This window comes from Malaya genurostris, chromosome 3 (assembly GCF_030247185.1).
Source record: "Malaya genurostris strain Urasoe2022 chromosome 3, Malgen_1.1, whole genome shotgun sequence".
NCBI classification, from domain to species: Eukaryota; Metazoa; Arthropoda; class Insecta; order Diptera; family Culicidae; genus Malaya; species Malaya genurostris.
Window position 1 is genome coordinate 296,005,929 of NC_080572.1, and position 26,763 is coordinate 296,032,691.

Genomic DNA, 26,763 nt, shown 5'->3' on the forward strand with positions numbered 1-26,763 from the left:
TACAGTGTGGACGCTCTGCATCTTCGTCCGAAACGGACGTTTCTATAACCTTGCCGGGAAGATTGATTGGATTTACCAAGGAACGAGCATACTGAGAACGTCCCATTGGCAGTATTTGGGGTTCGGCATTGTTCTGAGGCTGGGCCTCTGGTTCCTGAGGGCGTGGTGGTTGTTGCTCCTGGAGTTCACGCTCCTCGGAGTGCTGGGAGGCTGGTTCCTGGGCCGGGGTTGTACGGTAAGAATCGGTCTCCTCCTCGCTTTCTTCGGAATCAGCCATTTCACCAATGAGTTGTTTCAGTTGCTCGGTAAACTTCTGGGCGGCGATTTCGTGGATATCTTTCAGTTCATCAGCGGACAGTCCAACCTTTTGGAGAGCCATTTCCAGAGGAACCTCACGAACCTGCACCTCAGGTTGTTCCTGTCCGTTACGCATAAATTGCGGGGGAAGGAAGGGACGGATCATTTCCGGAATCGGGATACGTTGGAACTGGATTCGCACTTCCGCACGTGGTGGTTGTATCTGCTGGGGGAAAGTTGGCTGCTGTTGTTGCTGTGGTTGTTGTTGCTGCTGGGGGGGTTGGATCAGATGCTGGGGTTGAGCTAGGAAGCTGGGTCGGACCATTGGTGATTCTTGGTGGGGTGCCTGCATCATTTGAGCTGGCATTGGTGGCATTTGAGGGGCGCTCTGGTGGTTCATAATCGGAATCGGGAAGATTGGTCGCGGCATCTGACGAATCATCGTTTGTGGGGGCATTTGGTGCGGAAGGTGAGTGATCGGACCGAAGGCACGAACCGGTGGGATCGGAATCAGTACCTGGCGGACAGGCTCGGCGTCTTCATTCCTGCGGAAAATATGTTTCGTGTTAGAAGCGATTACGAAATTGCGATTGTTGGCAGATGTACTAGCCATGATCGCGTGTTACTTTCGGGTTACGGTTCCAATTGAATAAGCTTGGTCAGAAATAAGGCTCTTAGCAATCATATTTCATGCGAAAATAGAGAACAAAAGCTATACCCTTAGGAATAAATCGCATCTTTTTAGAACGATACGTGCGTCAAGCAGTGCTTATGCTTCCTGGTAAATTTCAAGTTGATTTCACGCTTTTTTTTAGAACGGCCAATAAGCCACCTGTCAACTTCCACTTTCAAAAGAAATTGCAAGCGAGCTATGAAAGATAGAGTATTAAATTTAACACCAGACGAAAGAGAAAACTTTTCTCTGCTGTTTACTATTATGACTTACTCTCAGCGAGTGCCGAGCCATTCGAAATTACTCTTCGAAGTGAATGTTGATAGATGGCTTAATGGCCGTTCTCAAAACAAAAAACGCGTGATTTCAAATATAATTTTACTTTAATATATCATGTGCTAGGTACACGCTTAAATTTTAATACTGTAAAAGTTATCACGAATTTCACAGCCAACTGCTCGGTAGCCGTCTCGGCAGAACGCTAAATTGCTGCGAATCTCTGAAATTCGAAGAATGTCAGTTATCACCGAGATCGTTGGCAATTTTTTTACACTTTTCTCGGTCAAAGTAACTCAAAGTAATTTACAAATGGCTGATTCATTGAGGATATCACAGATAACAGATATACAGGCTCACATATTAACTGTGTGTAAAATTTGCTCAATCAGCGTGCAACCACGATTTGGGTGCCGCTTTCGCATGAGCCACAATTTTGGGTACAACATTCACTTCACGCGAGATTTTTGTTTTGCTGTTGGTTAAAATAGCAGGTTTATTTTTGTTTTTTTTTCGATCGAATTCTCGTATGATTTATGCGATATGGAAATAAAGTTATCTTTAACACTTGGGGAAATCGTGTGATAAGTGTTAAAATTGTTGTAGTTGGAATACTTACATAACAGGCAGGATGATACAGCTTCTATTTTGCATGAAAAACGAGCAAAAAAGCAAGGGGAGTGAGTGTTTTTCTTTACCATCAACTGCAATCCAATTTTGAAAAATACTATATAAGGATTGAGTGTCGAAAAAATTGACAAGGTTGAGAAAGTTTTTCCCAGTGCTTGTAGTGAAATAGTAAAGATTTTATAGTGTAATTAAATGGAATTGATTTTGTTTCAAGGGTGGTCTTTTTCGGGATTTTTTTTCTGAAAATCCGTCAAAACAAAATATACTCTTAGAAATTTACACATGACGTAAATCCAAGCAGGCCGTATTTTTCTAAGCGGTGACAGATCATTAGATCTATGGCCCTTAAAACTAAATTTTTGATTTAAGATCAATCAACGGCAGTCAATATTTTGACAGTTGTTATGTTTGACTGTGTGGAGTGTTTGTGGAGCAGATAACTTTTCACGAAATATGACTTTATGATAAAATGTCGAACAGGTCTCACAAAAAGAAGTCCGTTGCGTTGTTACTGGGTGTGTTATGTTTGGAAGCAATTAAAGACGGACAAAAACCTACCAAACACAGACGTACAAGGGTTGGCGATTTTATAGAAAACGGGATAGTGATGGTTGTTGAGCTAATTAATGAACTTTATATTCAGGATTCACCAAAATTTCAACAGTTTCTACGCATGAGCAGACAGATCTTCGAAGAGCTACTGCTGCTTGTATTTTCATATATAACAAAAATGGACACACAGTGTTAAGTTCAAAATTTTATACCGTCGCTTTAAGCATTTTCAAAATCTTGTGTTCAAAATTTTATATCGTCGCTTTTTTCGCTGAAGCAAACCTTCAACAAAAAGTTTGTAAATTGAGCTAAAAACTATTCAAAGCGATAGTCATTGTCAATAGATGACCAAAAAGGTTTATCCCAGGGATCGGGAACCTTTTGAGTCGCAAGAGCCGAAAACGCTATTTACAAAATTGAACAACTTTTTGTTTTTGTTATTTTCAAATTTATAAGTATTTAAAATTTTGAGCCATCGTTTAAAGTATGATGGCCGAATCATATAAAATCTTATAAAATTAATACAGTTTGTAAGTCATGTTAATAGATGGTCATTTGAACCGACTTCATTTACACCGGTTGCAGAAGTACCTGCAATAGCAAACCTGTTCGTTGTTTGTTGGTTGTAGTAATTGATGCGCAAACAATTTTTTTATTTTCTTTCGAGAAGCAATAAAAAATAATTTCGAAGAATACCACATATGTGCGAATATGGAAATCTGAGTAATGTGAAAAAGTCATCAATACACCACTATGTGGATTACATTTCCTAGAATTCTCGAAAGAAATTGCTACTAAATTTTCCGAAATCCTCCTTCACAATAAAATGCAATGGCTTTACAGAAGTATGGTACTGGAACGTTTTGCTTTGTGCTTGGATGAAATAAACAAGTTTTTGGTTGTCGTAGAATCTGTTGCAGACAACTTCTGCACAACAGTTTCAGAACCAGTCAAATGTGTTTGTACAACTGTCATCAACTGTTTGTCAGTCTGCTATCTTATTCTTTTAGTCTAACTGCACACGTAGTAAAAATCCGTACAAAATTTGATGTATTCTTGAAGCTGTTTAGAAGTTAGTTCGGTTAATTACTTCAAAAACGGATGGTTTAGGATTATGATTTCTTCCGATCCCCTGATATATAGTAAAAAAAATCAAATGAAAGGTCTTATGATCGTGTGATTCCGAAAGCCTCGGTACTAGAGTTAAAAAAAATTCACAATTTTTCATAATCGACTTTAGCCGATTTTTATAATCTTGAATTCAAATCAAACATTTTTTAGTTTCACCGATAGCAAATCATTTTTATCCGACGTCAGCGTGCAATGTAACTTTTATTGATTATTATTGATTTTTCTCCAGCTTCCAGTGCTTGTAACTGCCTAAATCGGAGACTTCCTAGACTCTATGCGCCAGGAGAATGTAGCAGTTTGCAATTTGCAGTTCGGAACAAGATACAAATAAACTCAATGGGAAGATCGAGCTCACAAATGACTTACTTTGGTTCTTTACCGGTCTCACAGAAGATGGCAATTCGTTCACCGGTGACTTTCTGCTTCTTGGGTTCCATGTTGTACTCCATTCCGAATGGTAGTCGCATGGTCTTGAAAGGGGAATCGACCATTTCCTCTGACCGACGTCTCTCCACTACACAGTTCATTTTGGATCTGAAACGTTAGTGTAGAAGTTGAAGTTTTTACTGAAAACCAAATGTCACGGAAGGAGATTGATATTACGCACTTTTGGTTCTCCTTAAGCATCGCGTGGGCCAACTCGCTTAGGTTCAAGTCCAGCGGAAGCTTGATGTGCACCCGGTTGGTGTTCATGTCCGCACTTTCGCCACTTTCGCCATCGGCTGCCGATTCGCCATCGTCCTCGGACTCGGTATTCTCGGTCGATTCTTTCTTTTCCGCTTCCGTCTGTTTGTGCTGTGGTTTTTCTTCCCGGTCAATGGTCTGCAGGTTGGACTCGTCCGCGGACAGATGATCTTGCATCAAAGCTTGTGCTTTCGGGAGTTCCTGGAATGTGAGATAAAACTATATTACCATTTAGAACTGGATTTTACCGTTACATCACTGTATGAGGTAACGTAAGTCATCATGAGGGAAGAAGGCGAGAGTCAAACTGTAACGGGACACGGCGGGATCGTGCATCTTCAAATGGCAGTGATTGTGGTATAACCACTTTCACTTTTCATCGGTTCCTATGTATTTTGTATCGCCGTCACGAAGCCGGTTAGGTTGAAGATGTGAATCATAGCTCAGCTGGAGGTTGCAGTAAAGCTGTAATAACAACCCTATACCCCAGATGATACGGACAGCTCAGAAAGGGACAAGTAAGTGAGGTGAGACATTCGATCGAAGCTATGAGTTGAAGGTTCGGTTCTTCAGAACTGTGCCTTCTAATTTTATTCAGCACATCAATCATTTTCAAACGATTGTATTACAAAACTAATTGATTCGTTTCTCCAATATTTCAGTGATAGAATAAACGATAAATTTAGAAATGTGACCTGATAACATACAAAAAAGCAAACAAAACAAAACAATCGTTCACCTAAACCGAAACATAAACACTTTCCATTTCAGCATACCGGCAGCAATCACGGTTTCCAAGTCGATCAAAATAATCGACATGCGGTAGCTAATGATGCAAACAATTTCGCTTTCTTTCTTTTGAATCGACCTGAAAAACGTTGAGTGGGCACTGAGGTAATATTTCTTCGCCTTCCTGGTGCCACCGGGTTTCGAAAACCTTACCCGCTGATTCCACTAGCAGAAATGGCTAGCGTTTATTGGGGTTTGTTGGTTATTTTTTGTACCCTTAAGTTACAGTACTATAAGCCAAGACTCAAGACCGACGAGTTTGTGCGTTTTTATTACGCATTGTGCGAACTTGAGCTGGCTAGACTATTTCCGTATGGGCTACTGACACTTACTTGAATTGCCTACAAGCTACAGTAGACTGGTAGTGGTCACACTGGCCAACATATCAGTTCCTGCGTACCTTGGCGATTTGCGGTTGGGAGGGAATATTCGAAACGTTTGATGTATCTGTTAAATTATGTAAGTTATGTTCGTGCTACTGTTTCGCTATCAGGAAACTAAATTGATTTTACGTGACAGTTAATATTGATATGAATACAATAGGGTTTCGAAAAATTTAATGGCTTTGAACATAATTTAGTTTGAAATTAATAAGTGGAAATTATCGTAATATTGTCAAAATTTGGAATACTTTGAATTGCAATGTGCTCACGTCAATTAGTTTCGCAGTCGAACTGCTACGTAATTTAAATTTTTAGTATTTTAACCTTTTTCAGCTAACAAATCCCTCAGAACAAGAAACAAAATGAAATCTATTCGTTGAATCCAAGGCAGTGATTCCAATCTTTGACTTATTTTCAGAATTTTTGTCTGCCGATTACTTATTCCGTTAAGTGAGAACCTTTAGATTTTTACGGCCTGTATCAAAAAGCGGGGACATTTTGGTGTAATGATTATTCTCACTATTTAAATAAGATATTTATGACGTATAAAAGTTTGCATAGTCTTTAGTAACTAATAACCTGACTAAAAACTATTTTTATCTTAAATATTCGTTATATTAAGTAAATGTTCAGAACAATCTAAAATATATTTTTTGCTCCGCTTTGCTTTTTACATGGTGCTTTATAAAACCTCACGATAATGTCGCTTAACAGTTCGGCTGAAAAGTTCGTATCGTTTCTATGAGAGGGCGCCACTAGAATTAAATCCATACCATTTTCAGTTAGTACCAACCTTCAAAAGATACGTGTATAAATTTAACAGCTGTCTGATTTTTAGTTTGTGAGATATTGCATTTTGAGTGTAGCTACTTTTGTTATTGTGAAAAAAATTGAAAAAAAGGAATTTCGTGTGTGAAGTGGGAATTTCGGAGTGAAGTGATGGAGCCATTTTTGTCCATTGTTATATATCGACGAAAAAATCGGATTTATTTCGATATAACAGCTCCAAACACTGCTCAGAATCACCAATTCGTTGTTGTTTTTGATCGATTGTGAGCTCACGCGGCATTTTGCACAAAGCTTTCTCATATCCAAATATTCGTGAATAATATGTCCAACACGTTCCTTTGATATCTTTAGGGTGTCAGCTATCTCGATCAACTTCACTTTACGGTCATTGAAAATCATTTTGTGGATTTTTTTCACGTTTTCATCGGTAACAGCCTCTTTTGGACGTCCACTGCGTTCATCGTCTTCGGTGCTCATATGACCAGTACGAAATTTTGCAAACCACTTACGAGTTGTTGCTTCGCCCGGTGCAGAGTCTGGATAACACTCATCAAGCCATTTTTTGGTATCGGCGGCACTTTTTTTCATCAAAAAGTAGTGTTTCATCAACACACGAGATTCCTTTTCTTCCATTTTTTTCACAATAACAAAAGTAGCTACACTCAAAATGCAATATCTCACAAACTAATAATCAGACAGCTGTCAAATTTATACACGTATCTTTGGAAGGTTGGTACTAACTGAAAATGGTATGGATTTAATTCTAGTGGCGCCCTCTCATAGAAACGATACGAACTTTTCAGCCGACCTGTTACATTCACAAATATTTATGAATATTTGAAAACCCAATATTCCGTTAACAATTGATGATTCGAACATTATTTGTTTCATTCTTACAAAAACTGTTGAAAACTTACATCGAGTAGAAAATTAATTTACAAAGTAACCAGCAAACACTAATAATAGCATTCAAATCGCTATTTATGAGCAACAGAAATGCTTATGGTTCTATATCTGCCATCGGAAAGATCATTTGTGGTAAATCAATCAGAATTCAGCTTTCAGAATACACACCAGTCATAAATAAGTCAATTAGCGATTATTTGTTGTTATAATGCGGCATTAGTATGTGTTTACTGCTTACCGGGGCATTAGTATGTGCTCATAATTAAAAAAAGGACGATTGCAATGGATGTAAAGTGGATTGAAGACTTTTTTGAGCATCGATATTGTATGAGTATGATTTACCAAACATAATAATGCTCGAAATCGAAAAACACAATTCGTTATTGAAGTACAAAGGAGAGCACTATGAAATACTAAGAAACTTATTGTTTTTTTTTTTAACGGATTGAGATATCTCACGTGCGATTGAAAATTTCGAACGATTATAACAACGCATCGAAACAAATGGCTAGTGCCATAAATAAAATATTTCTACAAGAAAATTGACGAAAAACGTATGGTAAATTTTGAGAGTGTTTTTAAACGAAAACCAGAAGAGATATCCGGAAAACCCCGCTTTGCAAGGAGGGAAAGGGTCCGCTATACATTTTTCAACGTGCTCGTAGAGTGGTGAAGCTTTAGACAGAGTTTAGAATGACCAAGTCCCATTCATCTTGTCCACTGAAGCTATTATCATAAATAAAGTAAACCTAAATTTTCCACGAAACAAATCAACTCTGCCAACTATACCGATTAACTGGTTTTGTACTCGATACAGTAATACAGATATGCTCTCTTAATATACCGATAATTCAATTTTCATACAGATAAATACCGATATACCGATATTTATGGGTTGCAAAATGTTGAACCAGTTGGTGTGACCTCTTTTGTTTTGCTTTCAGAATCGGTACGCAATAGATTATTCGGGAAAACGTGCCATTTGAGCCAATCCTAAGTAACAATTCAAATTCTTTATGGATCTGATTATAATTTATAAGAGTTTTGTAATTGATTCAGCAATCACTACAAGTTTTATTATAACTATAAGAAGTGCCTCTTTTGACAAGTAACATACAAGTTTTTGAAGCTTCTAATAAACCTTTTAACCAGACTAACAACTGAACTAAAAATAAAACAATTTGTGCTAGAATAGAATACACCCTTAATATTGCAATCAACCATTCTCTTTAAAGCATTATTGTCAGGTCAATTCTTTCATAAATCTAGTTTTGAGTGCGTGCGTGTTCATTGGATGACAGTTTCACTCAGAGTAAATTCGATGGTTTCAAAGTACACATTTGTTGTGAGGTATTTGATTTATTACTTTTTAGGTTAAGTGTAATTTTCAGTAAGGAAAATTACATGGCAACCATTTTACGTTCTATAAAGCACCATTTATTGTCATCAAATAAACTTCGAAATACAAAAACGCGGAGCTATGATGGGCTTTTATGATTCAACGACGCAACGTAACGAAATAGATTTATGCAAAAATGACGATGAATCACAAAAATTAGTTTTTTACAAATCATGGATACTTTAGCAAAAACCGTATTTATTTCAAGGCGAGTAGCGATTTTTTTCTATACATTCATGATAAAAATGAAAGCGCATGAAATTTACATTCAGAAAAAGCTTCAAACTCGTAATAAACATCTATGCTATTCTTAGCTTTGAATGCAATCATCAAAAACGAGATGACACACACATATTTAAGCAAAATATTATCAAAATGTTTATTTATAGCGGAATTCATTCCATCTGAATGAATTATATGTTTATCGTAAAGCTGTTTTCAAAATCTTCTTCAATTTGGAATCATTTCGAAAAAGAATCCCAACAATATCTGTTCGGATACGAGATAAGCATTGACAATTATTTTTTTAATTTACTACTGCTGAAGTCCGTTGATTGAGAGCCGCATACTCAATACACAACTAATGGCAAGTTGGTAGTGGTAAATCAGCTTTTCATTTAATTTAGTGTATCTGTGTTTTACTTTATCTAAAGTTTTTTCTTAATAATTCGAGTTCACAGTAGCATTGATTTATTCGGGAAAATGACCGACGGAACGATTTTTTTCGGGAATTATCTGAAGGAAATAACACAGCCTTTTGCAAATTCAGCCTATTTCACTCTTTCAGAATGTGAAAATAGTGTGACATGTAAGATATATCATAGCCTACTTGAGTTTACTTGTCTTTACACACTTGTCTATAAGTAAACGATTCGCAATCAAAACAGAATCGAACTCTGAAAAATACAAATCCCGGTTTTGTTATGGTCCGGAGCAAAGCAATTTGGCGAAGTTACGCAAGAACTGTTCTGCAAGTGGCCAGCTTAAATTCATTGCCGTTCGGCCGTGTCAGTCACCAGTAACCAGGCGCGTTGCGATCGCGTATTTAATCCGTAGGTATCACTACTTTACCGATATAGGCACGTGCCCAATAAAGGAAGAGGTGGTGTAATAGGTTTTTACTGAACAGAAAGGAAAAGCTAATTTACGTCGGTTTGGGTGACGGTTGGAGAGTGGATCGGTTGATATTTTGAATTACGCTGCTAGTGCAACCACATGACGGACATGGTCGTAATACACACACGATGCGATGGTAATAATATGTGTTACGTACATGGAAATCTTATGGATGCGTGCACTTAATTGGAAGCTGATTGGTTTAGGATGTTGGTGGTTTGAGCATGTGCGATCACACGACCGTACCGACATGCGTATTCGAAGCGTTGTTTGCACTAGCGTTACGTTGGGTACTCACTCACTCACTCACTCACCGGGTGAGGCAAGCTAACCGAGTTTAATTAATATGCAGAACGATCAACTCTTATAAAAGGGTAGATTACGACGGAACGATTTTTTTCGGGAATTATCTGAAGGAAATAACACAGCCTTTTGCAAATTCAGCCTATTTCACTCTTTCAGAATGTGAAAATAGTGTGACATGTAAGATATATCATAGCCTACTTGAGTTTACTTGTCTTTACACACTTGTCTATAAGTAAACGATTCGCAATCAAAACAGAATCGAACTCTGAAAAATACAAATCCCGGTTTTGTTATGGTCCGGAGCAAAGCAATTTGGCGAAGTTACGCAAGAACTGTTCTGCAAGTGGCCAGCTTAAATTCATTGCCGTTCGGCCGTGTCAGTCACCAGTAACCAGGCGCGTTGCGATCGCGTATTTAATCCGTAGGTATCACTACTTTACCGATATAGGCACGTGCCCAATAAAGGAAGAGGTGGTGTAATAGGTTTTTACTGAACAGAAAGGAAAAGCTAATTTACGTCGGTTTGGGTGACGGTTGGAGAGTGGATCGGTTGATATTTTGAATTACGCTGCTAGTGCAACCACATGACGGACATGGTCGTAATACACACACGATGCGATGGTAATAATATGTGTTACGTACATGGAAATCTTATGGATGCGTGCACTTAATTGGAAGCTGATTGGTTTAGGATGTTGGTGGTTTGAGCATGTGCGATCACACGACCGTACCGACATGCGTATTCGAAGCGTTGTTTGCACTAGCGTTACGTTGGGTACTCACTCACTCACTCACTCACCGGGTGAGGCAAGCTAACCGAGTTTAATTAATATGCAGAACGATCAACTCTTATAAAAGGGTAGATTACGGCGCTCCATGGAACAGTCACAATACTTGTCACTCGAGTAATAATCGCTGCGGACAGGTTTTCAAGTTTTTTTCTTTCAGGGAACTAGTTCCGCATGAGCAACGTTCGGGTCAGTTGAAGCATTTCTTTTGGATTGAGAAATTCACGCCATTGTGTTCGATAGAAAAGTTGTAGTTGTTTCTCCCACGAAATGTATTGCGTATTACCTTTCCACTCGTTGCAGTTTCGAGTGCTTTATGAGTCAGTAATGATTTCTAATGTATGACCCGGTAATTTTTATCGCACAGTGTGGCATTGCATCTGTTTACCTCCAAGAAATCGTATTTGAACACAGAGAAGTGCAAACGATTTCAGTCCAGGTGAAAGATGGCAAAGCACATTTTATAGCCAATCCATAGCCGGCTTTGCAAACAATGAGCAATTGATTTCTATTACATATGGAACGGTCATACACTGATGAAACTTTGAACGCCAAATAGCGCCATATTTTCATCGTCGATTCGATCATCCTCTTGCATCTCAATGCTTGTCGAAGTTCGGAACGAGTATTGGATAACCTATAAAGTGTCTCTCCCGTGTCTTCTCCCTCCTGACTGGTATAGCACTTATTTCGCGGCGCTATTGTTTGCATAAAACTTGAACAAGCCTTTCGTTTCGATTGACGCCACCCAAGATGCTGGATCGGATGGTTTCTGTCAGCTGCAAGCTGATGAATGATGTGATGCAAGTAGTTTGCATCGACGAGCGAGCGGCATCGTAGAACATTTTGAATGCAATTCAATGCTGCATCGAGCGTACGTTTGACATGACAGGCGGTGTTTGTAATGAAGAGACTTAAGAGCTGTATCAGTGGAGAAATTTTCACCGGTAACAGGAAGTTACAGGAGTGAAGTTTATAATCATGATTATCAACTGTGTTGAGCGGGCGCAGCATGATGGATATAAATAGAAAATGTCATGCATTATTACTTCAGCCACTAACCGCACCGCGATGAATCTGAGACAGTATGTATGTTTTGGTCTAATGCCGTTTTCGTTTTTAAATTGCACTACACCGGTGTAGCTAATGGCGTTTTCGTTTTTAATTTGCACTACACCGATGCAGTGCTACACTGAGGCATGAATAAACGAACAAAAATGACGAAAATATAAACAGTAACCATTGACTACCATAAACGATTCCATTGCACAGAGCTACACCAAACTTTTGATGAGTGCTACACCAGTGGCATCGGTGCAGAAAAAGTGTAGCACTGGTGTAGTGCAATTGGTAAAAACGAACGGTTTCAGTGCAGCTTACGCTACACCAGTGTAGTACAATTTAAAAACGAAAACGACATAAGATTGGTTGCACTGGAACCGTACGTTTTTGACAATTGCACTACACTTTTTCTGCATCGATAGCACTCTTCAAATGTTCGGTGTAGTTCAGTGCAATGGAATCGTTTATTGTAGTCAAGGGATACTGATTATGTTTTCGTCATTTTCATTCGTTCATTCATGCCTTCGTATAGCACTGTACCGGTGTAGTGCAAATTAGAAACGAAAACGCCATAAGTAAGCCTACACTGTATAGTTGACCGTTATAATTAGTGATCACGACAAACCAAGTAGGCATATAACTATTAGGCAAAACTATAATTTTTTACATTTTGCATATTATCAAAGGCATTGATAATAAGCCAAAGTTTATAGATTTTACGATTGAATTGTGATATGTTTGACAAAACTTCTAGCTGCTGAATTTGCAATAATGGATGAAAAACACCACAACACCATTTTTGCGATTAGTACGTGCAAAATTTAAAAATAATTGCTAAAGCAGTTTTGTAAATGACGATGGACACGGACTTTTAAAACGTGCTTCCGAGAAAAAACGCGTTTGAAGTTCATTGTCTATAAAACCGAACGAAACAATTTTAGGGCACTTTTGAAAAATCATATTTTTCTTTGTATTTTGTGAAAATGAAATATTTCAAGAATGTTTGTCAAATTTTCAAAAAAATCAGCTTGAAATTAGTAAAGGTAACCGCATGTTTTGTTCTGATAGTCTTGAAGATTTGACAAAATGATTTGTCTAAACAGTTTGACTCCCTTAAATATTCATCCTAATATATATATATATATATATATATATATATATATATATATATATATATATATATATATATATATATATATATATATATATATATATATATATATATATATATATATATATATATATATATATATATATATATATATATATATACATATATATATATATATATATATATATATATATATATATATATATATATATATATATATATATATATATATATATATATATATATGTGAATACTGTGAGATGTGAGTACTAGTATGATATTAAAAAAGCAATTTTACAGTTTTTTTTTGGAAATATACCATGCTCGCAGTTAAATTTTATATTATAATATGTCAGGAACTCTAAGTTGATGACTCTGTAATTCAATTAAATGTCACTCGTGATCACATTTGACATAGCTTATTCGTTTTCTTGAAAATAATAAAAAAATGTTTGCAAAATTGATATATTGCCTATAAATACATACTGGTAAATTAATACAACCTTATTATATTTTATGTATTTATAAGCAATATCTCATTTTTTTGAACATGCATTATTTTTGTTCTCGGGTTTTAATTATTGGATATTCGAGTAGAATAACCATCTGAGAACAAACAAGAAACTAAAATAAATTCAAAAAATATTTTACCATGTTTTGCGCATTATTTTTCAAAAGTGTCTAGTTGTAAAGTAACTAGATGCAGTTTTACCAGCTTTCACGATTGAATAAGGTAAAGCATATGAAACAAATATTTAGTACACTGAGGTCTTTCTTACGCGGTTTTGTACGCGACTTTTTACGCAGATTTCCTAAGTTAAGTGGTTTTTTACGCGGTCCGACGTTACGCGGTTTCATTGTTTTGTCTTAGAAATGCACGAAACGTCAAGATCTGGTGTTATCCCTAAATTTTTAAAAATTTATTTAATTTTACAGTTTTTCCTACGCGGATTTTCGAAATTACCTCCGCATAAAAAGAGACCTCAGTGTATATTTATAATTCAATATCAGCGAATAATTTAACAAATATGTCTAAAAGTGAATTTATCAATGTAAGATGCGTAACATAAACAATACATAAAAATATGACAAATCAGGTTATAATCCCATGTAAATTTCCGTACAAAACCTCATTCTCATATTACACTCAAATAAAAATTCACGTTAGATTCACTTGAAAAATCACGTAAAATGGTTTCAAATGTCAAAATAAATATTTTACGTGACGAAAATGAATGTTATACGAACATCCCCTAACATGAATAGAGTATTCATATAAGGTTTACGTGAATTGACCAAACGTCAAACAATCTACGTGAATTTCCTCGGGTTTTAATTGTGAAAAATGTGAAAAACTCGATTTTGAAAATGGCGAACAGTGGCCCTCAAAGTGTAAGTAGTGAAATATTTACGAGAAATGTTAGTTAATTACAATTTTTACTACATCGACCGGACCACTTCAATATGAAAGTTTCCATGTGTTCGACTGGACCGAGTGCCTGCGTGAGTCCGGAAGTGTGCCCGCTCCTGCCGAATGCTTCAAACAGGCCGTTGGTCGACAGAAAAACGAGTTCAAAATCAGTATGAAGCTAGAGACACTGGACCAATGTAATGCGACCTCAATCTGCATCGGAAGTGTTGTGTGAGTTCTCGGATCTCGACTTCGGCTTCGGTTGGATGGCAGTGACAACAAAATTCTCACAATTTCTGGAGGCTTGTCGATTCGAGATCCCACGACGTTTTTGAGATAAATGTTTTATTTTTCATGGTATTTTTCATTTAATAGATTTATATAAAAATCTGAAATCTCCCTTTTGACTTCAACCAATATATAAAATTGTAATTCTCTGTTATATAAATTTGATATGAACAGTACATTACATTTTACTTATGAAACACGTAACTTTTACTGGATTATGCATTAAACAGCTTTTAAATGGCGGTCCATTAAAACCTATGTGAAGAGTAGAGTGGAAAATATTCACATAACTTTTCACGTAACTATAACATGATTTTTATTTTGAGTGTACGCTATTGTTCATTCATGCTTGGGTCGAGAGACGGGGTTTTGCCTCATAATCCTACAATTGCGCTGGCTCGTGGCCATTGCAATATATTTAAATTCATTGATATAAGTTCAACAGCTTGGGGTGATGAATGAAGACATTTAAACAATCGATTTTTGTAATAATCAATACATACAAATTGATGATAGTCCTTCGCGTGGATGGAAAATTTTATCACATAATCTGTTGATCTCTTAACAAAGCTCAATTAATACCATCGATAAACAAAGCTATCAGATGCGATTAAAGATAACGGTATAGAATTATCCCAACAGATTTGCGTAGTTTGCAAGTTAATAACTTGCTTGCTTAAATAAATCTGTCTATTGTAAAGTAGTAATCACTTTTACATCATAGTTGGTACGGAGCAGACAGATCCGTTGAATACACTCACGAGAGCAGGATTGAATATTGTTGTATATGAACTATGGTTCTTGGATAAATTCGCGAAACCCAGAAAACTTTTTGAATTCAACAAGGTTTGTTATGAAACAAATCCGTCTAAAGCATCGAGCAGTGCTGAATTTTTATTGTCCTTTGCACTTAATTTAACAATTTTTTTTATTCGAATTGTGAAATTTGAACGACACATCTTGGTACTAGATATCTTCCAAATCGCGACTCGAACATTCAATAATTGGCTTGTGATTTATTCTTTTTTATTTTTCGGTAATATTTTCAAAATTAAGTGCACATGGCATGTGCTGGAATGTAAATATTGAGATAGAAACTCATAGTCTCATTTGGAATTACATTTCATAGAATCATCATATTCACTATGGTTACTCGTGCCTGAACTCTCCATCGGTCGACTTAAAACAAACACTTGCCTTTACGTCTGAGTCGCCTCCCCCATGAAGAGAGTTGTTGGTTTTCAGCATACGATTAGATAGAGAAACAAGATAATGATAATCTTTCAGGTGGATGGAAAACTGAACCACAAGTTCTTGTGGGTTCCATTAACACCAGCAACCTTTTCGGATGGGTCATTTTTGATCGGCAAGATAGAACTCATTAGCCTTTGTGAAAGGAAACTGGAATTACAGGTTTTCAATCTGAAAAGTAGCAAAACTAACCACAGATATTGGCGCACAAGCCAGTACCAAAGTGACTATTGAATGCAGCCAAGAACAACGATTGTGATACGTGTTGGAATTATGGTACGATAGAACGGAGTAACCAATAGAAACAGCTGTGATGGATCTGTTAATGGATTTTTTCGCTTACCACTTTGAAACTTCTGTTCAGTCAGCTGCTCCGGAAAGTTCGTTTCAGCGGCACGTGGCTTATCGAGCTCACGTGTTGATACCAGCTGTATAGTCACGGATAGTCATCATCCGGTGTGAGAACGTGCCCAAGGGCGACCAAGACGGACGCATCGTTTGTTGCATGATAATAATGCGATCGCCGCAGCACAACAAACGTTTAGTTCATCTTGGGAATTTAGCCACGTAAAGTAGGCAGGTCGAAGATTCAACAACGAACAAGTAAATAGCATTCCGAACTGAACGCAGTCGTTGAAAGGTAGCTGATCTACATAAAATAGTTATCATTAATATAATCGGCGATGCCCGCGATAGATGACGGAAACCGGGTTCGGTTGGGTTAGTGCAGGAAAAGAGATTAAACCTATCTTGTTTCATCAAATTTTATTTTGAATTCGGTAGGCTCTATAGATGGTTATGGTGCAAGGTTTCGCTTACCACGTACAACGCGAATCCTGACTGTTCACTTAACGATTACGATGGGATTGTGGGCGAGAAACAGAGACAGAGTGAAGCTCATCTTGGCAGAAAAGAAATTCATGTAATTAGTAGTTATATTGAAATACACACCATGGGAAATCGATTTACATGTTAAGTGTGTATTTCTCAATAGGAGAAAAAAATGAACGCTGATTAAATTATCGATAGAGCAGTTTCTTCCGTCAGTTGGAAATTTGTTGGGCGATTGTTTCAACAGAGTTCACTTCAACATTTTTTGCATACATGTTTGCATGTTACAGTTTTATGAACTTATTGGCTAAGTTGGTTACATTTTGGCGTGGGATAACATCAACGCATTTTATATTTCACTGAAAGTGAGTTTATGAAAATACAGTAGTCTATTCAAGCGTAATTTTCTAGCTAGAGTTCAGTTGATTATCTATAAACGAAATTTATGGTAACGCTGGCAAATAAAAATGAAAGCTCAGATGCCTTGGAAGTTTCATAGTCTATCTGGATGAGAAACTGCACCATATCTAGTTCGTGAGTAATTACAAGTAATTAAAATGTATATCGAATCGCAGAAAATTTATTAATCGTCAACTTGTCGCCATTTCGATGCAGTCTGTAAAAAGGATCGGAATCGTCATCGAAATATAGTTCGTGGTATTTCCCAAAATTTAGATCTTTCAGATAGAGTAAAAATATGAGCGAACTTAAGTGACAGCTTTGAGTTACTTCAACGCTAATGGCAAAAGCTATCATCGCAAACTCTCCGATCTTCGAAAGCATTTTGCGATCAGTTGAATAAAAAAACGAAAACCAAAAGAAACATTAATTACTACTGGTACAAAATATTGTTTATCGTTTTTTGTCATTACCGATATTTCAAAAATTCAGTTGAATTTCGTTACTGTTCAATATATGTTCCTTTCCCTCAATGAAAATACATGAAAGGAGGACAACACAATAGTGCAGTTACTGCCTTGGTTGTGTTGTCGACTGAAATTGGATTTTGTTTTTACAATTGGCAAGCATATCCCGACCCGCGCAAAGTTAAAAATCAAATCAGAGAAGTTCAATTGTAATGTATTACAATGTTACTAGATAAGTTTGGCAGGATATTTACAGCTGTCAATTATTAGGGGCTGAGGCCAGTAGGTCGCGCAAAACCACGTGGCTCGCTGTGTGTATTACATTTCTGTCCATGCTCTTTCGCAAATGTGCAAAATGACTCTCGATGTGGCCGGGTGGCCAAAAAAGTTTTGATATTTTCAATTACAAGTTTGACTACATCACATAAAATCCAAGAAAGCTGCCGCTTGTTTGGCAGCCTTTTTGAGCCGATTTTATTTCTCTCTCATGTTTCGTTACGTTGCCAGAGAACTAAAATGGCGCGGACATAGAAATCGATTTACCTCCACAAAAATAACTTTCACTTAATTTTCATCGCGATAACATATATGTTTTCATGCACTAATCGCATCTAAATTAATTATCTAGACATTGTTAGGATAGATTTTTGATCCATGCTTTTGAAGGCGAGATATTCAATGAACAAGTTGAAAGTTGCCGTTTTAAGCTATGCAATTCTTTCTTCAGAAAAAAGACTTTTCCGTCCGCTAAAGTCAAACAATCATTCTGAAATTTACACAGAATAATCTAAACTGATTCTCTAAGAGATTGTCAGTTGGGTTTTGTGATATTCGTCACCGTTTCTAAGAAAATCAGATTTGAAGCGTGAAAATATCCCTTTAAAACGCCCTAAAACACACTGGCCTCAGCCCTTAACTAGTTTGTTTCTACAATTTGTCAACCTTGCCGCTATTTGTAGGCTGAGTAAAAGTTTAATTGTGTTGTTCATAATGTTACATGGAAATGCCTGCATAGTACATTGTGAGGTCGCTTTAGCTCGAGTCGAAGATTTTGATTTTTCATGAAAAGATGTAGGGAATATTTGGATCAGGGTCATTTCGCCAAAAACCGTTTCGCCGAAAGCCGTTTCGTCTAAAGTCATTTCGCCTAATGTCATTTCGCCGAACGAGTCATTTTGCCGATAGCTATTTCACCGGAAGGGTCATTTCGCCGAAAGCCATTTCGACGAAAGGCTCATTTCACCGAATTCTTCATTAGTCTTAATATCGTGATTGGAATTGATAAAAAGAAGACAAATAAAATTAATGTTTACTCCCGTTTTGTTGACCCACAATCGTAATTCTGAAATGATCCAGAGACTTGAATGATTCTCAGAACAGAAGCGAATTTTCAAACAAACTTCTTGACTTTATTAGTGTACCTACCAGACATTTGTTTGCGCTATTTTCCGATAACTGAGTGTAGATGAAAAAATATCTAGTGCGGTTTCACCACATAGTTTTGTTCGTAAGCTATCCGACCTCGCTACCGCTCGTTCAGACCTAACTGAAGCAAAGAAATCTATAGGTTTGTATGCAAGAGGCCGCCGCTTCCAACGGAGGGTCGACGGCCAACTTGGCTTCGGTTATGTGGCTGCGCCATATCAATCATCCAGGAGATATAAAAACAAATAGATATTTCGATGAATAACCAGCATTGGCAGCTTCCTAATAAATTATGTTATGTATTCTATATTATCCTTTCGTAAAAAATGACTCTTTCGGCGAAATGGCCTTTTCGGCGAATTGACGCTTTCGGTGAAATAACCCTTTCGGCGAAACGACGTTCGGAATATTTATATGACGTCAATCAGCTAATTTTGCACAAAATTTGACACAAGAAAGCACACAGAAAGAAATGATGAAACTTACACGACATGTAAACCGATAGTGTAATGAAATGGACATCAGTTGAAACGAAAATCTGATTTAAAACCATGATTGATGTAAAATTACATTAAAATTCATTTAGTTTTTCATTGAAAAAGACTGTATATTCACAAACCGCTTCGTTTTGTAATGTAAATTTCCATTCAATTGCCTGCTCCAAATATGTGCATGAAAATAAATGTAAAATCACAAAATATTTTTATCTGTGCAGTCAAAGTTGATCTTCATAAACTTCACTGTGATAATAATTTTATGTTCGAAGCGAATATTATATCGTTGATTTAAGGCCGATATATAAAGTAGAAGGGGGTAATGTTGTGAAGGAGAGAGCTCGTGTGCCGATGTCCTTAACAGATTTCGACAAAAGAATATACGTTGAATAGGAAAATACTCCAGAAAAGATTTGACGTGCTTAGAAACGGCAAGTTACTATCGAAGATCGAGTATAACAAAGAGTTACTATTTTTCGTTCCTTGGAATTTGGCGGGGTAATGTTGTGAATGTATCCGCAGTAGTCACAAACGTTATTATTGAAAAAATACAAAAACACAAAAACTAGAATGTAGGTTCATTGAGATTTATAGTATATTTATAGGGAGTTACGAGAAGTTAAAATAATGCGAGTACGCTTTAAACACCATCAGAATAATAATCATTTTAACGGTGACTACTACATCTACGTTTGATTGCAGTCTTGGTGGCTGCTCTTACGTTGATTTTGAATAAAAAGAATAATTTCAATAGTTTACAACATTGCCCTCAAGCACTTTTGTCACTTGACCCTCGGAATCTCAATCTCGACCTTAAATATCAACAAAACAGCATCGGATTTGTATTCAGCGGGAATTTTCACCTCTAAAAACACTGACCTGATATTATGTATCTCATTGAAAATAGATTCTTTTGAGCAGACAAGGAACAATAACTGCCACTGTGGATACTCGAGATTTAACACCAACGCAATAACTATGAAAAGTAACACACCACTGCATTTGCATTTACCTACATACATGATATTTGTTTATTGTAATGCATCTACTAACCGATGACAAGTAATTTACTTCATTAATTCAGTCAAAAAAGCAAAGCCTTGGCATTACATTCCTTTTGTGGAATTTGGCCTTTCTGTTTCAACAGACTTCGCAGCCAATTCTTAGCGTACAGAATCATTGCATGGCTAGTACTATGGATCCTACTGACACTAAGAATCCTTCCAGGTCGGGGTTCGAACATACGACAACTGGCTTGTAAGACCATCGTCTTATGCATTGAACCGCTAACCCGGGTTATTAATTCAGTCACTATAATCAATTCACAACATTACCCCCTTCCATTCAATAATTCACCCAACGACCTTCGCTATTCTGCTTCTAAAATAAACTGTTTTATGAGGGATTGAAAGCAAGGATGGCTTTTATCGTATCAAAGAATGCTCACTCGCAACTCTTCCACGATTAAATCAGTGCCATCAAAGAGAATCGGAAATCATCGCAACAACAAAAAAACCGGCATGGTACATTTAACATAGAATAGACACTAGTACGAGAGCGAATTTCTCTCGGTGAACCGTCTGAGAATCAACGGCTAGCACGCTGCTGTGGGGATTCTCTCTGAAGCAACAAACGGTCGCTTATTCTCGTTTCGTGATCCGATTCTGTATGGGCAGTGGATAATTGCGATAGAATCATTTTACTATTGCCGCTTATTCTAACTATGTGCTTATAACCTTTGTATAATTTGTGTCTATGAAAATGTATGTGAATGCTCCACACAAGGGTTTTTAAATATTGCAACCTAGTATGAGAAACATCAAGTTGAACCATCGATTCGATTTTCTGCGATAATTGTCAACTTGCGATCCTCTCTTGGAAAATTCCACACAGCAACGATCATTATCAGACTGAATTTTTTTTAAGGGCCATGAAATACTCAGAGTATGAAGTGGAGCGAAGAAATGTAAAAAAAATCTCTGGAGGCTCATGCATTGAGAGACTCGAATTCTTGTAGCATCTTCTACCGGATTGAAAATGTTGTATACAATATATAAAAAAAATGGAGCAGCTTCTGTCAAATTTTCAGCAATCACCAACACGGATTGAAAGTCATTTTTTATAATGAACATAATGCCAAATTCATAAACACATCTGCTGTTCAACCCGCAACCATTTGACAATAAATTCTACCTTTTGTCAATACTGAAGATATCGAAAGCATGGAATTTGAAATAGAACCAACTCATAGAATCTAATTCATCGCTGAAACATATTTGTCATTCCAATGAACAGGTGAACAAATAAATCTCTGCAAAATCGATTTGCAAAAACTCGCATGATATCGATTTAAATTTTTCATTATAGAGAAGCTGAATGCAAAACATGTTCAGTGGAATTGTGGATAAAATAATCGCAATCAGTTTTATCTCTCAGTAGTCCGACTACTTTCTCTTCCGTGAGAAACCCCTCTACAATTGATCTGGTTCTAACAGATCGAAGTCACATTTGTAGTGAACTGATTACTCATGCTGACTTTGACTCAGATCATCTTCCTGTAACATTCAAAATATCCAGTGAGGCTATAATTTATCCAATTAGTTCTACATTCATCTATCATACAGTTAATTGATTCGACTACAGATCTGACATTGAAAATCATGTGAATCATGAAATTATTTTAGAAAATTCTGTGGACATCAACGCTAGAATATTTTCTGGTTCCATAGCTTAATTCCATAAATAGATTGCTCTTAATCAGAACGACTGCAAATAACTGTATTCTGTTTTACCCCAAATCTTCTTCTTTTATAAATTAAATTTATAAAGTCAGGTTCAGGTTCAAAACGAAATTCAAACCGGACACAGGCATCAATGTCATTCGATACATTTTGGTGCTAAATATTTTAGCGAGTGTTCAAATCGCATTAGTATAGTTCAAGAAACTATTTGAAGTCATGCCTAACAGCCGTGATTAGCAGTGTGTCGAATGTTTAAATTAAATTAACACCGTTTGTCAACAAATTTCAATAAACTCAGTGCGGTTTCGGTTTTAGAAAATTAAACCTGTTGAATTGGTTAGTCCATAACGGAATTAGCAATCGAGATTTCGGTCCATAGCTCAATTTGTTCTGCATGGGCCAAACAAACTTTTTTTTTCGTTTCATTGAGGTTCTGTTTTTACATCGAAACCGCAAGTTATCCTTCTACTGACAGATTTATGCATTTCTAAGCCTCTTACCGGCGGCTTAACTGTACGACGGTGTTTTGCTAGGTGAGCCACTTTTCCAACTGAGCAAGTCGCGTTTTCTTTAAACTCTCTACAGAAAGACGTACACAATAGGCAAATTTAAGCTCGCGTGGTTTTCCTACAAGAATGAGTGTTTCACTTTCACGCTTCGGCGAATGTATCGCATCGTCTTATAGTGCATATAGGCTTTACAAGTGTTCACCACCGTGCTAAACAACGGTGATGACGCGAATAAACACGTTCCGCACTGTTACCTCTCGCTAGAGCCTCGCCTCGTTCAGCAAACCAAGGACTCCGGTTGATTGTAGACGGTACTTACCTGTTGCATTGCCTCCAGCATCAGTTCCTTGTTCAGGACAGCGTCGAGGGTTTGCATCTGATCGCAGGACTGCTTCGCTTGCAGGTAGGTCGAAGCCAACATGAACGAGCCCAGGATGAAGGAGGATGCGATCACCGTCAGGGCCACGATTTTGGCGATTTTCACCGAATTGGCCGAGCGGATTTTGTATGCCTGTTGAGTTGCAAAGGAAAATCAGAAGAGATTAGTAATTTGTTTGACTCATTGACTATATGTAGTAACGGGGCAAGTCGTCTCTTTTCTGTGTAATAAGACCTAAACTGGTTTACAGTAAACGGTTGCTTGACGAATGGAAACGTAGCGGTGCAATTATGGTCGCATGTCTAATTTGATTAACCAGATGCACATTGGTTGTAGAAAACAGATTTATTTAAACCAGACTCGTTGCGCGCTCGCTTTCGGATTAATTGGCGAAAACCGGCGGCGACGAGCAGAAGAATCATTTCTGAAGTGGGCTCATTGAGATGAGACTTAATTACCCGAGACTTTCGAGCGGCAGTTTTATATCTCACGAATCTACGTCGTAATGGCGTCGGCAGAAAACGGAAAACATGTGTCGTTGGGGGTTTCTATCGCATCGAAGCAGAAAACTACGACTGCCATCGAAAGCCGCTTTCCTTGAAGCGGAGGAGGTTTCGTTCGTTCGTTCGTTCATTCGTTCGTTGGACAACGTTGAGGGTTTATGACAAACGCCATAAACGATTGTGGAAATGGGCTTAAATGTTATAAATTTACTGATTTTACCGGTTATACAGCGCGCCCAGTCTAGTTTCTAGGAAGCCGTTAGATTCGTGGATTATCATAAAAGTTTGATGAATTGTTGTTTTTAACGGGAATAGCTTAATGATTTGAGTTGATACGAGCTTTCAAATTCTTCTTTGCAACCCCCGCTTCTACGTTGTTGTTTCTTGATTTTAGTCATACATTAGTTTGATAGAATACTTTGTCAAAGAGACTTCGAAGAAGCTCGACTAGAGCCTGTTCTAACCGGATCTAGCAAGAATTCGTTAGTGTCTTCGAATATGTAACTTCTAAAATTATAAATTTGAGTTTGTTTTCCGAAAATTGACATCAAAAATGAAGAGTGATCTTTAATTAGTCATTGCAATCTTCAATTAGTCATTGTAGCTGTTCGAGTGTTCGAGACAGAAAAACACACACTTGCTTTTGGGACAATGTCTATACTACCAATGTTGATCATAGAGCTGTGGAAGAGGCGTTTCAAGAAGAACGCTGTCAATATAGTGTTGATTATAAGTTTTACCAAGATAAAGTATATGGTGGTTGGTAAGTCCGTTGAGTAAGTCCGAATAGTTTTGGAACCATGGTAGAAATTGATGGGATGAGATGCGAGATTTTTGTCGATTTCAAATTATTTGATATAATGATTTGAGAGGCATTTGCATCCAACTAAAAATTTAGTATTTGCTAGACATAGACAGAACTTGGAAAACGAACTGTTTCAAATAAACAAATATGCTAACTTTGTAAACTGAAGCTCGGTAGATTTCAGTTTAAATGCCAGAAGAAATGAGCTTCCAGATATTCTGGACCCTTCTCTTAGTAGATTATTTAGAAGGTATCGTTTCTCGTTGCTCGCTCTCATGTATGTTTTCTCATGTCCATTAGTTCAATACAGAACATATAATACATTGTTTTGATAATGCTAAAATATTCTTCACAGACTTCTTTTTAAGGTTCTATCCAACATACCCACATTTTAAGTAAATGAGGCAATTGATCACAATGCTACTTTAGACTAACGTCAATATTGGTAGTCTACATACGATTATATTTGAGGTTGATTCAACTAAACTATATTAACTACATTAACTTAATTCTGATAGCCGTGGTTTTAGTTGAACGTGGGCAATATTTAGAAGAGTGAGGGCATTATATTATCAAAATATCCAGCTCTTACATTTTACGAACAAACCATAAGCGACATACTTATTGGCGAGCAAGGCACAAATCTCCAAATATCAAGGGGAACGTGCCATTTGAGCCAATTTGTTCTGATTCTGATATTGGCGAGCATGGCGCTCTCAGACGCATCGAATCTCGTACATACAACACGCAGAAAAATGGAGCTTGTTCAAAATAACGAAAAGGTTAGTAGTTTTTTTTAATTTGATTTATGCTCAAGCTAGAATATGATTGTTTCAAATCAATTTTTTCCTTCAACATCAACATTGATCTTTATTTGATGTGATCCCAATTTTTGGCGTAGCCAAACGAAAAAAAAGTTGTTGCAGATGATTTTATTGTTGAAATACCTTAAACCTTTGCTCATTTTGGCTGTCCGATGCAGTGCTCATAAGAGCATTTGATTGTGGATCCAGAAAAATTTGGTATCGTGGTGATGTGAAAAATGCACAGTTGGTTCGGTGGCGTTATATCGTGAGTAAATATTACATATAAAAAAAAAATCACACGAATTTATGCATTGGGTTTGGTGTTAAAATAACAGCGAGTTCAATACAATAAAATGGATATTATAACAAATTAATCATTTTCTGAAGCAACTGATATTTTAACGCTAGTAATGTCCAAATCTGTTTAGCTCAATACATTGATGTTACTTTGTTATGTAATATCATATAAGAGATATTCCTTTAAATTGTAGCAAAACTGAAAATTTAACCTAGACATGACTATTTGAATGAAATGAATACAAGCCAAGTATTATCGTTCAATTAGGACATTGAAATATATAACATTCATATAACCAGGTGCCGGAATCAAAATTCAAAAATATATATGTTTATGGAAAATATATCTGTTTGATATACTTTCGTTGTCTAGCGAATATCCAGCAATTTCCAATTTCAACTGTTTTTAAATCCATAATGAAATTCGACCGCACTCACTCATGCAGTAAATTGCTATTTGATACTGGTGGAAATACCGAAAATACTTGAATGTTCTCTTGTTTTGAATCGTTCTATAGAAGTAGAATCTATACCTGCTACTAAACTCAGGCATATACATTGTTAGCATATTAGTCGACTCTTATACATATAACCTCATGTTAGTCAATTATAAATACTATTGGTTCATAGTTCTAAAGTAATAGTAACCAATAACAATAAAGATTGAATTAGGATATATTCAAATTGTGAAATATTCACAAATCCATTACGAATCAATAGACGTCTCTTTATTACAAGTCAGTAAAACGTGTGGTAAGCCCACTGCGATCAATCACTGAAAATATTCCTGGTTTCTATGTGTCGGTTTTGCTTGTTATGCTTTGTGCGACGATTCGTTCAACTCAAGCGGTTAAAGTTGTGCACACATTTTGGGATTACATTCCACCTTAAGGGCTGAGGCCAGTGTGTTTCAGGGCGTTTTAGAGGACTATTTTCACGCTTCAAATCTGATTTTCTCAGAAACGGTGACGAATATCACAAAACCCAACTGACAATCTCTTGGAAAATTAGTTCAGATTATTCTGTGAAAATTTCATTGACTTTAGCGGTCGGGAAAGTCTTTTTTCTGAAGGAAGCATTGCATAGCTTAAAACGCCGTCTTCCAAGTTGTTCATTGAATATCTCGTCTTCAAAAGCATGGATCAAAAATCGATCCTGACAATGTCTAGATAATTTATTTTAGATGCGATAAGTGCATAAAAACATATATGTTGTCGCGATAAAAAAGAAGTGAATGTTATTTTTGTGAACTCAAGTCGATTTCT

The 26,763-nt window shown here is 36.8% G+C and overlaps 1 protein-coding gene across 1 annotated transcript in view; it reads right to left on the bottom strand.

Annotated features, from left to right (window-relative positions):
• Window positions 1-26,763, bottom strand: part of LOC131434574 (putative mediator of RNA polymerase II transcription subunit 12) — a 64,703-nt gene that overhangs the window by 611 nt on the left and 37,329 nt on the right. The window contains exons 2-5 of the mRNA XM_058601411.1: window positions 23,028-23,219; window positions 4,167-4,444; window positions 3,926-4,093; window positions 4-842 (exon numbers count right to left, since the gene is read on the bottom strand). Coding sequence (XP_058457394.1) covers window positions 4-842; window positions 3,926-4,093; window positions 4,167-4,444; window positions 23,028-23,219 — 1,477 coding nt within the window. The remainder of the gene's footprint in view (window positions 1-3; window positions 843-3,925; window positions 4,094-4,166; window positions 4,445-23,027; window positions 23,220-26,763) is intronic.